The sequence below is a fragment of the Tripterygium wilfordii genome, chromosome 4, assembly GCF_013401445.1.
Source record: "Tripterygium wilfordii isolate XIE 37 chromosome 4, ASM1340144v1, whole genome shotgun sequence".
NCBI classification, from domain to species: domain Eukaryota; kingdom Viridiplantae; phylum Streptophyta; class Magnoliopsida; order Celastrales; family Celastraceae; genus Tripterygium; species Tripterygium wilfordii.
Genome location: NC_052235.1, coordinates 5,384,836 through 5,398,909, shown reverse-complemented (window position 1 = coordinate 5,398,909; position 14,074 = coordinate 5,384,836). Strand labels below are relative to the sequence as shown.

At 37.8% G+C, this 14,074-nt stretch overlaps 3 protein-coding genes across 10 annotated transcripts; 2 read left to right on the top strand and 1 right to left on the bottom strand.

Annotated features, from left to right (window-relative positions):
- Positions 1 to 363: 363 nt before the first annotated feature.
- On the bottom strand, positions 364 to 4,547 carry LOC119996754 (OVARIAN TUMOR DOMAIN-containing deubiquitinating enzyme 11-like). 7 transcript variants are annotated; one of them, XM_038843510.1, is made up of 11 exons: positions 4,385 to 4,540; positions 4,145 to 4,203; positions 3,490 to 3,723; positions 3,241 to 3,314; positions 2,744 to 2,798; positions 2,486 to 2,560; positions 2,324 to 2,397; positions 2,169 to 2,217; positions 1,794 to 1,878; positions 741 to 797; positions 364 to 605 (listed from the first exon to the last, which is right to left on the bottom strand). In XM_038843510.1, exons 3-11 carry the CDS (start codon positions 3,688 to 3,690, stop codon positions 562 to 564), a joined length of 714 nt encoding a protein of 237 aa, XP_038699438.1. In that variant the 5' UTR covers positions 3,691 to 3,723; positions 4,145 to 4,203; positions 4,385 to 4,540; the 3' UTR covers positions 364 to 561. The 7 variants fall into 7 exon arrangements, with proteins under 7 accessions (XP_038699438.1, XP_038699437.1, XP_038699440.1 ...); XM_038843509.1 differs by having other exon boundaries at positions 4,156 to 4,203; positions 4,385 to 4,539; XM_038843512.1 differs by having other exon boundaries at positions 4,408 to 4,532.
- Positions 4,548 to 4,968: 421 nt separating this feature from the next.
- On the top strand, positions 4,969 to 10,087 carry LOC119996509 (cation/H(+) antiporter 4-like). Of its 2 annotated transcripts, XM_038843169.1 has the most exons (5): positions 4,969 to 5,223; positions 5,338 to 5,392; positions 5,486 to 5,572; positions 5,684 to 7,178; positions 7,875 to 10,087. In XM_038843169.1, the coding sequence occupies exons 4-5, from the start codon at positions 6,120 to 6,122 to the stop codon at positions 9,015 to 9,017; spliced, it is 2,202 nt and encodes a 733-aa protein (XP_038699097.1). In that variant the 5' UTR covers positions 4,969 to 5,223; positions 5,338 to 5,392; positions 5,486 to 5,572; positions 5,684 to 6,119; the 3' UTR covers positions 9,018 to 10,087. The 2 variants fall into 2 exon arrangements, with proteins under 2 accessions (XP_038699097.1, XP_038699098.1); XM_038843170.1 differs by having other exon boundaries at positions 4,971 to 5,223; positions 5,338 to 6,586; positions 7,085 to 7,178.
- Positions 10,088 to 10,517: 430 nt separating this feature from the next.
- Positions 10,518 to 11,497, top strand: LOC119996770 (cysteine-rich and transmembrane domain-containing protein WIH1-like). The gene is made up of 3 exons (XM_038843539.1): positions 10,518 to 10,684; positions 10,974 to 11,121; positions 11,245 to 11,497. Exons 1-3 carry the CDS (start codon positions 10,651 to 10,653, stop codon positions 11,288 to 11,290), a joined length of 228 nt encoding a protein of 75 aa, XP_038699467.1. The 5' UTR covers positions 10,518 to 10,650; the 3' UTR covers positions 11,291 to 11,497.
- Positions 11,498 to 14,074: the final 2,577 nt, after the last annotated feature.

The following is a 14,074-nucleotide window of genomic DNA, read 5'->3' as shown; positions in this document are numbered from 1 at the left end:
TGATATTAAAAAGTAAGGAAGAGGAGGGGGGCTTTATGCTTCTTTGACCAGGGTATAGATTTAGATTTGATTTGATTTGATTTGATTGATGTAAATTAAAGTATCAAACTCACAATCCGGCCAATCGGAATGAGTGATTAAGTGATGAGTTCAGCTAGCTTTTTATCTTCAACACTTCGGGGATTCATCAATTTGACCATTAAGAAGCTCCTCTCCATTCTACATGCATGTAAATGCAACCCTGCCTCAGTAGATTAAAGAGGATAACACACAGTGGCTAAATACTAAATACGACAACTGAAATGAAAATTCAGATTCTTCTATTTCGCTTGATGCTCATCAGTCTCTCTCACTAGAGTAGAATTTATGAAAACCGATTCTCCCCATACCTTGGCCAAACATAACCAAGAAGCAGATCACATGTGTGCATTTTGTTATTGAACAATCCGTTACATTTCTATTAACTTTACAGGCAGGACATTGTGTATCTATATATTATGAAGAAAAACAAAACCAGTCTCATGTATATTACTTGACCTGACTTTTCACATGCTCTAATATTTAGAAAAGCCAATGCTTCCTCCTTGATTTTCTGCTGGGAACATCTGTAGGTTGCAGGATAAAACTTCTATTAAAACGCGGCTATACCGTGTACACATAGATGAAAAACATTATTTATATAGCAAGAAAGGGTGATGAACTTCAGAAACGAATTTAAGTGTCAAATTGAGTCCCATTACCTCCACTTGCATATAGTGAATTATAGTGTACTTCACTCCAAAAGCTCAGCCAAAGCTCTGCCAACAATGAAATGCCTGTCATTCCCCATCAAATATATATATATATATATATACACATATATACAGCAGCAGAAACACATACTTGTAAACTAAAATATTTACCACTCAAATTCTTTCATACTTTGATTCACAAATATCATCATATCCATTAATAGACTCTCAGGATGTACCTGTGATGCCAAGCAATATTCCATACTTCGCCCGTTGCGAATTCAAAAAAAAATTTTGCTCAGAGGAGGGAGTATGTTTTATTAGTTAGGTAGGAATAATTTAGGAGGTTCACGATTTGTATTGACACAAAACATTTGGGAGAACAAATAAGTCCTGTGTTTTGAGATTGTTAGGCTATAGGTTTCTGGCTTATACAGTAACCGTTCCCACTCGTTATTTCTTGACAGGTTTACAGTTCTCTGCTCTGGGGTTTCCTCTTTTCTGAATCAACAAGTATACAAAATGGTACAACCTAATTACTTTTCAATGGCTAAAAAAGACTTGGAAAGCCCTGATAATACAAGACTCGGTACAAGGCCCCTCTCTTGGATACATGGGTAATGGCCAACGATGAAGGGATGCTTTTCATACACACAAGATGATCAATGCCATTATCCACTCTTTTCAATTCATTTACCTTCTTTATCCTACCATATCTTCAACTAAATTGGATGGAATGTTCAATGGCTTAGCAGCAAGTAAAAACCGAAAGCAAACAAAGGCAATAGACTCTGGAGCAAGAAATGAGTTCAGAGTCCGAAAGATTTATCCTGTTTCATCGTCTCAAGGTCAAACTCTTCTTATCAACTCACTCAATTGTTTGTAGTTTTTCAGTTGCCAATATATTGTTATTGACTCTCAACTTACTTTGACTAGCAATATACTGGAAAAGGATAGGAGATTTTAATTTTAAGTAACAATCAGATCTATAGAAGATTTGGAGGACTTTTAAGTTGATCCATTTATTATAATTTATGTAACATAGTACAGTAGAATATTTACCTCCACTAGGATTCTGGTTTTTTGGCACAATCTCAATATAGCAAGTGTCCCGAAAGGAGGTCACCAAACAAATTTTGGCTCCGAACTGAAGAAAATTCCATGAAATGTCAAAATAATAAGCTATATGAGATTAACACAAATCCATTCAAATTTTTTTGATAAACACGGATCAGGGTTCAAGCAAGATTTGTAACTTCATGGAAGCAAGTGAGAAAGGAATTCGCTACTTAATATTTGAAACAAATATCTAAAACACTTAACACACTATAAATAGGTCTTACGCACAACAGATTTTACGTTTCACAATAAGCACATGAAGCACCTAATGCGAACCACTCTTGTGAAGTGAAAGAAACAAACAACATTTCAACTCACCCGGTCTGCAGCTGCTTGTAGAGTAATATGATCTCCCCACTCTCCCGATCTAGCAGCATAAAAGGTTCCACAAAATTCAGATAAGCATTTAGTCACATCAAGGTTCATGGCAACCTGGTGTAATTTTGCAGGAAGAAAATTCACAGAAATCTAACTTTTTCATTTTCTTCATGTAACTTTTGTACGGCATTGGAACATAACCCTCGTATAATTTTCTAAAATGCTTTAGCTGGAGATAAAAGACAAAAGAAACCCATTAGACACAGACAGCACAAAGAAAAAAAATCAGGAGTTCAGTAGACATGTATGAACCATACCTGCTTCACAACCTGCTTTCTTACGTGTTTGTGGTAATCCGGACTACGAAAAAGCTGATCCGCTAATGCTCGAAACTATTCAGGATACAAACCCAAAATGTTGGAAGTACGTCAAGAAACATAAGCAACAACTTAATCGAGGTGTATACATAAGTCAAGGGCAAAGCAAAATACAGATGGAATGGAAATACAGAAGAAAAATTCAATAGATAGGCAGAAATCAGAAATAGAAACTGTAATAACAAAATTTAGTCAAACCTGGCAATTCCCATCACCCTCAATTTGCAGCTCTGCCAAACCATATGTGGTCAACCTAGATAAAATAAGACTATAATTATGACATATGTTAAAGACAAAGGCACATGTATAAAATGCTTTGATCGTCAGAAGTAAGATGGTAACCAATAGCTTCAGTGATCATGACTGTACGTATGCCATTAAGTAAGTGTTTAAACTCTAATATCAAATCAAGATTCAAGAGTTGACTTGGAGAATGCTATTACCAACATAATTGCTTAAAAAGAGTCAAAGTGATGCTATTGTACAATATAAGATTTAGAATTTTAGCTATGACAAAGTGAAAATACATATATATTTTACTTTGAATGTATTGGATAAATTCAATTTGTGGTCCAGATCATAATGAACAAAGTGACACTGAAAGGAATTCATATTAGAAAACTACCAATTAAAGACGACTAGAAAGCAAAGTAGAACTAAGTAGACTCATATTTGGCTCATGATAAAATAACAACCTTTCAGACAGTCGCTCATGGTCAAAGGTTGCATCACTCACATCAGGTATCTCCCCATTAACCCGGGGAGTGTGCTGTCAAAACAGATAACTTGTGAGTAAAGCTATTCAATACACAAAAGAATCCCAATCTGTAAAATCAATGATACAGTAAATATTTCTCATTATAAGATAAAAAAATAAAATCTCTAGCATACGCTAAGGAACAGATAGTGCGAACTATAGATTTATGCATAACCAAACCACATACCGGGATGGAATCTAAATGAGAGAGTCTTTTCCCAAGCTTGCCCTCAGCTTTCGAATTGGCATCTTCTTGTAAGATGCTTGCTATGAGTTGGTCATCCTCCGTATCTGGAAAGCTGCTATTCAAACTAGAGCTTGAGCTTGCACTTGCACTTGCATTGCTATAACTTGCACTTGCACTTGCATTGCTATAACCCGCACTCATGCTACCACAGTGCTAGAATATACAAATACCAACCTACAAAAATGTTGAAAATAAAATGACAATGCATTCAGCAAGCCATCAAATAAAGATATAGAAAGTCATGAATGATAATCATGGATATCCACACCATGTCATCAGAGACCATAAAATGAGCTGTCACAGAAGCACAAAAAGAATTAAACCAGATCCCTTCTGGAGTAATTTATACTAGCTTCCTGATAAGCTAAACTTTGAAAATGGAAGGTACCGCATCCAAATCTCAAGGCATTTACATCTTAACCTACAATGCAAATATCTAATTGATTCACTTTTCCAGATTGAAATGGGTAGTTCTCTCTTTAAAGAGCTTAAAAAAACGATGACTGCCGATGAACAGCAATAATAGACCAGAAATATAAAATCACCAGAAATAAAACGATTGAAAATCGAAAATCGTGAGTCATATAAAGAATACCCAGAATCAACCTTGACAAGATTTCCAAAAGCACTTCAAGTTCTATCGCTGATCAAACACTGGAGACAGAAAAAACATCAACATCAATATGAAACAATCTCGGGTTGCTCAGATGAGCTTCAAAGGAATTAGTCTTTGCCTTAATTTAATCGATAAATCCAATTTCCTACTCCTTTTCTCAGAAGCCAAACAGGGAGAATAAAAGTACAACTTCGAATAGATGCAATTAAAAAGCAATACCATTCAAGGAAAGCACAAGTTACCCAGGTGTGGATTGGATGTTCGGCAACAACGACGAGGAGCTTTCGTGTAGAGGTTAGGTTTCTGTTACTTTTGCCAAGGTTTCGACCCGAACTTGGATTAAACGTGCATTTGATTATTTTCTTTAAAAAAAATCCCTTAATTGCTGTGTATGCATTGGTTATTTTTGTGTGCATGTTGTTCTTAATTTATAATACTTTTTTACCCAATCAAATGGTGACAACACAAACAAACTACGCAATAGAAACTTAACGCGTGGCACATTGACATTGTTGACTATACCTAACAACTAACTAGTTATCGGTGGAAACAAATTCATTTATGATTGTACTGCATATGGACCAACTCAATGATAACATGTATCACAAGAGAGAATCAGTCATCATCTAGAAGTATTTAGAATTGGCTGAGCAATTAGGTGGGAGTTCAATGTCAACATTTAATGGGAAACAAAACGAGATAATAGGTATCCCAAATCTAAATATTCCAATTTTTCAACTCATCCCAACATGACATAATAAATAGCTAATTCAGCATTTAACATGTAATATTTTGTATAAGCTTTAATTAACTACCAAAAGTATTTATATATAATATATGCATGTCTGAGTGTCTAATAATTGTGATGGGCAGCACCGATGCGCAGTTTTGTCCATGGTTCGACTGTAAATCTGTGTGAGTGCCGGCCCTCTACATTTTCAACAAAGAGTAATGCTATACGAGTTGACGATTGTTGCTTGGTGTTGCTATAACTGCATTCATAAGCAACAGTTTTCTTGCTCACCAGATGCTCGAGGAAATGTGTCAATGCAATTATGGTAACCGTAACGCGATATTTGTGTTGAAATTGTGATATCTTTCTCTTTTGAAGCCTTGTGCTCCGAATCCATTTGATCAAAGAGTTTTTTATTTTTTTATTTTTTTATTTACAGATATTTCTGGTTTAAACTTCAATCATGAAGCATGGGGGTGGTCGGATGAACAAAGGTAAGGGGGAGGTTAGGCTGTTAGCGTGATGGGACTACAAAGTCTGAGTTAGATTTTAATGATTGCTTCTTCTTTTTTTTCCCTTTCTTTTAGATGGATATATAAGGCTGGCAATCTAAAAATGGCCAAGTTTTATGATCCATTGGTTCCAAGGACCCTCTCCGAATTTCTTGTTGACAAGTACAGACTCTGCCCTGTTTTTTTCTTTCTTCCTTTTCTGATAATGTTTATTGTATTATCACTTTCTCATTGTTTTGAATTCAAAATTTCGAATTCTGCTGGAGGAAACAGAGGTTGAAGCTCAAAAATGGCAGGGAATGGTGAGGGTATTTTGACTATTCGGCTGAATGAATCCTGCTGGAAACCGACACAAATTTTCTCCAATGGGATATGGGTCCTTAATCCTGGGGATAATCTTCTCAATTATCCCTTGGTTCGACTTCATATTCAATTCATTGTGATATATATCCTGACATTTCTATTTCACTCTATTCTCAAGCACCTCCACTTGCCCCGACTCCTCTCCGAGATCCTCGTATGTTCTTCCCACATTTTTCCATTGATGTTTTTTTTAGGGAAATGGCTTTTCAATGCAGGGGAAGGCCATGTGCATTGAGCATTTCCGGAGACCTTGAGTCGTGCACTGGGTTTTACAACTTTGTCTGGATATTATATCATTATCCTTCTCTGTCAACACTGGATCAATTTTAACGAGTTTGTACTACCAATGCTTTGTGTCTCACAGGCTGGGATTGTCATAGGATCAACTGTATTGGAACATCTAATGCCCGAACTACATGCTGCTTTGTTCCCTCCAGAATCTGATCAGCTTTTCAAGGGATTGACACGGTTTGGTTTCTTGATCTTTGTCTTTATGGCAGGAGTGAGGATGGACGTAAACCTGGTGATAAAATTAGGAACAAAGGCCTGGATTATAGGCATTGTAACACTCATTGTCCCTTTCCTGTACATTCAACATCCTATGTTTGAAGTTTTTTATCAGTTCAAGGACAATGAAAATGAGAAAGTTTCCTATACAGTGCAACAAGAGATAGACAATTCCAGACTGTACCTATTAACTCTATTGTCAACCCAGTTTCCTGGAGTCGGTTGGCTTTTGATGCATCTCAAGATGAGCAACACTCAAATGGGACACCTTGCTTTGGCATCTGCATTGATCAGTGAATTGACCAGGTTGTCATATCTTACTTTGATCGTATTCATGTCTGAAGCAGTCGAATTTGCACCACGAATAGTGCTCAAGTCTGCATTTCTTTGTTTCTTCATCATCGTTCTTATTGTGCGTGTATTGCGGCCATTGATGTTGTGGGTAATTAGGCGAACACCAGAAGGTAAACAAGTTAAGGAAATTTATATAGCCTTCATTGTCGCAGCAGTGCTCTTCTTGGCATTGATCGGTGATGGTGTAGGGATTAATTTTCTGTTTTGGCCTTTCGTGCTTGGGTTGGCGGTGCCAACCGGGCCTCCACTGGCATCGACATTGGAAGAGAAGTTTGATACCTTTGTCACAGGGTTGCTTATACCACTCTTGGCCACTTACTGTGGAATTAAGACAGATATACCTTATATGCTTAGCCATTATGAAGCTTCCAGAGTCCTACTAGACTTTTCCGCAGTTGTTGGTATTCTGCTAAAGATTGTACTTCTATTCGTTACTGCACTTTTTTGCAGGATGTCTGTACAAGAAGCTGCTGCTTTTTCGCTCATCTTGAATGTCAAGGGCATTCCCGAGTTAGGTTTATTTGCCAGTTTCACTTACGATGAGGTACCAAACCATGTCCTTTTTAAGCACTCTCAAATGTCTAGATATTACTAACATCTGCTAAAATTTTTTCCAATGCATGGGCAATATCTAGGTTAGGTTTTTCAAATGCATCAAATAGTTGCTAGGCAGATGTTTATTTTTCGATGACTTTAGCATAACTAGCTGGACCTAAACTTATTGTCTTTACACTGATAAAATGTTGAAATAAGTGGCTCATATTCTCTGTTGGAGTATGAAGAGTAACACTGAGGTCATGTGTTTGAGAAGCCTCCACTGGTGCACTGGAGAGCCTCTCACCATCTTGTCCTAGAGGACAAGGATTCAAATTCCATCCTCTACCCCACAAAACTTTCCCCAAAAAGAACATTGATGTCCCTTGAAAAGACTGGATTGTCCAAGTGTAGAGAATTTAATATGATGTAATTCAATGTTTTTTCCCTTTCTTTTTTAATATAGAGAAAATCCAACTGCTGTACTTGTGGACGTAGGCAATGGACGTACTTGAATTGTCACATGTTGATAATTTTATGTTTAAAACCAATCATTTTTTAATGATTGTCAGCAATCACTATAGCACAAACCCCAAAAATATTATTTTTGCCTTTTGATCTAAATTGTAAGTAGTCATGACTTTTTGCCTTTGATCTAGATTTTAAGTAGTTATGATCTCTCTTTTCCTATGCCTCACCGCCGCAGGTTTCATTTAAAACACTTAGCAGTGCTGTAGTGATAACATTCACAGTGGTAGCGATTGTGTCAATCCTTGTCAGGAAACTATATGATCCTTCAAAAAGATACACAGGCTACAAGAACAGAAGCATCATGTTAACTCCCAGCGAAGGGGCGCTCCAGATACTGGCTTGTGCATATAGGCAAGAAGATGCCGTGGCTGCAATCAAGCTACTTGAAGTTTCCAATCCTTCTAAAGAGAGTCCCCTGGGTGTTTATGGACTCTACTTGGAGGAGCTTGTTGGCAGTGCCAACCCTCAATTGATCAACCATCAGTTAGGCCAGAAACACAGAACTTCTTCACATCATGGCCTCCGATCACAACAGATCATTGACATATTCCATTACTTCAAGTCACAGCATAAGAAGACTGCCCAAGTAAATTTCTTTACTGCATTATCACTGCCAAAATTGATGCACGAAGACATTTGTTGGGTTGCTTTTGACAAGGCAGTATCCTTAATCATACTCCCATTTCATAAGAAATGGAACACCAAAGGCGACTTGGTTTCAGATAGCCAGGATTTAAGGGCCCTGAACATTAATGTACTAGACAAGGCCCCCTGTTCTGTGGGTATTCTTCTTGATCGTCGCAGAACACGAGGATTGTCTTCCATGTTTGTATGTTCATCTTCGTTCCATGTTGCTGTACTGTTTTTGGACGGTGAAGATGATAGAGAAGCCCTTGCTTATGGCATAAGAATGGCAGGATGTCCCAATGTTTTACTCACAATCCTCCACTTCAAAACAGCTCAGGAATCTGGACAAGAGAACTGGAGGAGAATGATTGAAAATGAATCTTTGAGGACAATAAAGCATGAGCTGACGAAAAGTGAAAAGGTCAAGTACCAAGAAGTGATTGTGGGAGATGGGTCAAAGACAGCATCAATAGTTCCATCACTTCAGTATGATTACGACCTTATAATGGTGGGGCGACGCCATGATTTGGACTCTCTGATAATTTCAGGGCTATCAGACTGGAATGAGTCGGAAGAGCTCGGTCCACTTGGGGATCTGCTTGCTTCCTCGGAAATCACTGCTCCTGCTTCAGTTTTGGTAGTGCAACAACAAATCTTGACGGCCAGCCATAGCAGTACTTTGAATAACTGATTTTATTAGTTGCCTCCAATGCGAGGAACGCACAAAAAGGACCTTTTTTCCGGGAACACGAGTATCGGCAATGCAGAGAAGTTAGCAGGACAATCGGAGTACTTGTGGTTGATAAAGCTGAATTCAGTCATGGCTGGGCATATTTTATGACAATGACCGAGTCAGTGTTACTTAGAAGACCAAGTAATGGTCTCTGCTTGATGCATGTATAGATAGAGGTAAAGAACCATCATTCTTTTCTTTTCTTTTCTTTTTAAAGGATAGGTCACAGACCTACTATGTATTAGAAGAAGAGCCAATACACAACCACTTTAAGTGGTGAATTTCTCTACCCGTAAGTAGACGAAAGCAAAGAAAGCAGAACACAATCAGCAAAAGCTAACTAAGAAAACAAGGCCCTGGAACAGGAGGGACAGTGAACCAAAAGAGGAAAAAGACAACAAAAACCTACACATCAACATTGCCAAAAAACCCCAGAACATCCTCTAATCAAACCGCATCTCCCTTGTAACAGTGGAAGTCAGTTCTGGAGGAGTTTCTTAACCGCATCATTCTTTACACATGCCTGGTTTGTGTTTTCTTAAAAAAAATTTGAGCTTTCTCTCTGTGCTTTGTTCTCTTTGTTAGTAACAACTAAACTTGTACATGCATGGTTTAAGAAGTCGAGTTTCATTATTTTATGCATTTTTGACAGGTTTATAGTTTGTTGATGCTGAGCAACTTGGGCCTGATTAGGTCACTAATCCATATGGCCGAAAGGTCCAATGGGCCGAAAAGCATTAGGAATTTGAATACTCTGTCATGATGTATTGTTATTGTATTATTATACAGCGACCAGAATCCTTTACTTTGGCCTCAGGATAAAAGTGGTCATGCCAAAAGAGTGGGCATATGGTATGATCTGTGAGGGAATATGATTCCAAAGAGAAAGTATTGGACGTGGCTGTATTATACTATTATATACATAGCCCTCCTAACTACATTCCACGCATAGAGACTTGAGAGGTCACCAAGGATATTGTAGTTATATACTTACATTTGGCAGCGCCTACTTTGATTGACTGGACTGGAGTCATCTGGTCATTGCAGGCTCAACAACTAAGGTATATTCATCTAACCAATCCTGTATGTTTACTCAAGTTTACATAAAATCAAAAAAATCCAAAGGCTTGACACTTGCTATTGTTCTTCTATTCCATGTAATTAGAATGAAATTAACTTTATCCTTCTTTCCTTGTAAGTTCTGATGCATATCCTTTTGAGACCCACAAAATAGAAACCGAATTAATACAAGCGGTCATATTACTATTATTCTTAAAAAAAATAAACTGAATTAATATACGCGGTCTTTTTTTTTTTTTTTTGTTGGCACGCGGTCTCGCCGTCCTCGTTAACCCAACATGCCAAGTAAACCCCTACACCAACACCTTCTTCTCCCCTTCTTTTCTTCTCTCTCTCTCTCTCTCTCTCTCTCTATATATAGATATATATACACACACACACACACCCAAATCACCAGAACAACATCTTCAGCCTCTCTCTCTCTCTCGTAGGTTTTTTATTTGTATTCTTCAACTACGCAATACTTTTATTGATCTGTTCGCGAAGGGCTTTTTGCTGAAACAAATCCAAGATGAGTCAATACAAGCAGAACCAGCACTCTGCAGGTAACAATATTTCTCTATCTCACTCTTTTTTATTTATTCTCTTTTGTGATCTTTGTAACTTTGGTTTAGGCCATTCAAATCATGTTTATCCATGCGTGTGTGCGTATTGCACATATATACATATGCAAGAGTTGTCTCCGTAATATTGTATTTGAAAGTTTCGATCGTACGTATTATAATTCTTTTTAAAGTCTCAATTTGGTAGAAATTAGGGTTTTTAGATTAAAAAAAAGGAGTATACGAGTATGTTAAACATGAAGGGTTAATTTGTTTAATCTGATTTTTACTGAAGCATACCCAGCGCCACCACCTTCCACAGCCCCTACATACGTAGCACCACCACCGGCCGGTTATCCGATGAAGGGCGGCACAGGAAACCCACAGAATCATGCTCCAATTAAGACCAAGACCAGAGGCGATGGCTTCTGGAAGGGTTGGTAAGCGTCTCTCTCACTTTCTAACCTCCCTCTAATTTCAGCAATTTCTTTAATTAATTACCACCTAAGTAAGGTCCGTCACAAATTGAATTTTTTTTTGACTGTTTATTCGACTATATGCAGTTGTGCCGCCCTGTGTTGCTGTTGTATGTTGGATGCTTGCTTCTAACCCCAACCGGCCGACTCACAGAAATACCTGGATTACCGATTATTGTCTTGTCCATTTGTGATTTGTTTTATACCATAATCTCTTTTTGTCTTATTTTTTTTAATATAATAATTTGGTCGTGTAATGGCTATGTTCATGCCAATGCCATAGACTCTGTGTTCTATGGTGGGTTATTTCCAGCTATATCATAATTTGTCTGTGTCTGTACGTCTTCATTGTTTTATAGTTCTTATCGTCCAATTTTATTCTTACAACACTCCAAACTATATGTGCTCTTGATTTCATGGTGAAAGTTGGCATGTCAAGAGCCAAATGCATAGGACAATATGATAATACACATACATGTCATTGTCTCACCAAGCAAGCCTCAGTCTAGATTATATCTCCAACACTCTATCTACATCTTGAATCTCTTGTTGGAAAATGAGGGTCAACTATATAGTTTGACCATTATTAATTGAAAGCTCAATAATAATTATTGAATGAAAATTACGGGCAATTGATCCTTGTTATAAGGACAATAAATTGGAGCAATTAGTGTGACCAAATCATTTATTGGTTGAATATAAAAAGACTCCAAAGTGACCATGATGAGCATGGTGGACATAGTGCAATAAGTGTGTGTATGAGAATCCCACATTGGAAAAATATCATGTGGATGTGTTGTTTATAAGCCCAAGTGTTGTAGTAAGACTTTGGGCCCAAGGGCACCCAAGCTTTTGTAGGAGTGAGAGGCTCCACATTATGAACTTGGACTCAAACACACGCGCGCGAGCGTGCGTGCGTATCAGGCCCTTCGCAGACTTAGCCCAATAATTTCTTACATTTTTGCACTTTGTTATAAGCCCATAAGAGAGGCCCAAATGCATTGAATATGGACTGTTCAAGCCCAGCCCATGACTGGCATCTTACCTGGTCAACCATAGCAGTTGCAACAGCCCAAGATATGGGCTGGTGGTTGCAAGCATTGCCAACCCGAAAATCAGTGATTTCTCACTGATTTTTCTGGGTTTTTTTTGCTAAGCCTCCTATATAAGGAGAGCCTTGGCAGCAGCTTCATTAGAGAGAAAATCTTCTTCTTCTTCTGTCATTCTGCTGCTCTTCTAAGTCTCGCTTTCCTTGTCTTCAATCTGTTTGAGAGTGCAATTCTAAATTGGTTCGTCTAAGTCCATTAGTATTGAAGTGCTGCTTACTAGTGGTTTGCGGAGCGTTGTATCTTGGGAAGAGTCTGTCCGGAGAGCTTGGCACCAGTGGCTGGACATTTCTCTTTAAGGAGATTCGTGAAAGGCGTACCTCGCTCCCACTATTCCTATCAACTGTTTACGGTTTTTGGTATTTTAATTTAAACATCAATTATTGAGTTCATATATGCTGATGTTACTGTTTTATTTCTGTAGCTTGTTCACTGTTCATGCAATATAAATATTAATTGGTTTATTGCATGTTATATACCAACATTCTTAAAGAGAAATTGTTGTTCTGTTGAAACTATCATTGTATTCATTTGATAAAAATTTCATTCTTGTGTTTAATTAGTGATCTGTACGTGCATATTGTTCCCTGCATATTGAGTGAACTGCTACAAATCTTGTTGACCTGTACGTGCATATTGACTGCATGCTCATTACTTGAACGTGCATATCTGCCTGTTATATCAATTGCTAACTGCTATATCATTTATCTGTATAAATCACTATTGTTCTTTCGGTGCATTAATTGGAACAAAGCATGATGTATGCTTAAATGCTTTTGATTCACTGTCTATTGTTTATTTAGTTGTTTTGGCACAAATTTGGTCCAATAAAGGTACTTGCATGTGAATTGAGTAAGCCAATTAAAAATCAATTGATAATTAAAATTTTGCCGTGTATGTCTTGTGCATGAAAATATATGTGATACACAATTGAAACTAATTTTTGTTTTGCTTTAATAATTACGTGAGATATTGAATAGTTATTTGTTTATATATTCAAATATTTTGGTAATCTTTTTTGGTGATTAACAATAAAGTAGCAATGTCTAGAAAGTTCTGTCTAGGAAAGGGGTTATTTAATTGAGCGCCGTATTATACGGAAGGCCCCCTCTTACCTGGGAACGATCTGGTTGCTACAATTGTTAGTTCCTAACAAAGAAAGCCGACAAAAGTTGTGTATTTTTAAAACAAAAATTCTGTGCTTAATTGACCTGAATATTGTTGAGATTTATATCATTAAATTATTTGATATTTTTGTGTTACTAATTCTACTCTTTGAATTGTGTAGAAAAATAATGGCTGAAAATCAAAATAATGAGAAATCCACCGTCCTTCCTGGAGGTGATGAGAATACCACTGGTGGTCTGACCCCAGTTGGTTCTGTTGCCCAAGCTGGCGTGACTACTCAAGGTAGCCCTGCTCTTCCTACCAACGTGACTGGTATGGTTGGCCCTAGTGGCGTTGGTGTGACCACTCCGATGGCACCCACTGTGGGGACAGCTGATCCCGTGACTGGTCGCGTGACTTCTGTGGTTTTGGGAGAAAAACCGGAGAAATTCAGTGGTACTGAGTTCAAGAGGTGGGAACAAAAGATACAGTTCTACTTGTCCACTTGTGGACTTTCAAAATACCTCACAGAAGTGTGTCCTGCCATAAGTGCGGATGGGTCGGATCCTTCGACTGTTGCTACTGTGCAAGCATGGATGTATGGAGACTATCTATGCAAAAACCATGTCCTTAATGGACTGGTGAACTCACTCTACGGTGTGTATTGTAAGATACCCACCGCTAAGAAATTGTGGGAAGCTCTT

Coding starts and splice junctions, on each gene's coding strand:
- LOC119996509 (XM_038843169.1), top strand. CDS start 6,120: ATGCTTTGTGTCTCACAGGCTGGGATTGTCATAGGATCAACTGTATTG. Junction 7,179..7,874: donor CCAGTTTCACTTACGATGAG/GTACCAAACCAT, acceptor TCACCGCCGCAG/GTTTCATTTAAAACACTTAG.
- LOC119996770 (XM_038843539.1), top strand. CDS start 10,651: ATGAGTCAATACAAGCAGAACCAGCACTCTGCAG. Junction 10,685..10,973: donor GCAGAACCAGCACTCTGCAG/GTAACAATATTT, acceptor TGATTTTTACTG/AAGCATACCCAGCGCCACCA. Junction 11,122..11,244: donor GATGGCTTCTGGAAGGGTTG/GTAAGCGTCTCT, acceptor GACTATATGCAG/TTGTGCCGCCCTGTGTTGCT.
- LOC119996754 (XM_038843514.1), bottom strand. CDS start 3,690: ATGAGTGCGGGTTATAGCAATGCAAGTGCAAGTGCAAGTTATAGCAAT. Junction 2,218..2,323: donor TACATGAAGAAAATGAAAAA/GTTAGATTTCTG, acceptor TTATGCTGCTAG/ATCGGGAGAGTGGGGAGATC. Junction 1,879..2,168: donor TACAAGCAGCTGCAGACCGG/GTGAGTTGAAAT, acceptor AATTTTCTTCAG/TTCGGAGCCAAAATTTGTTT.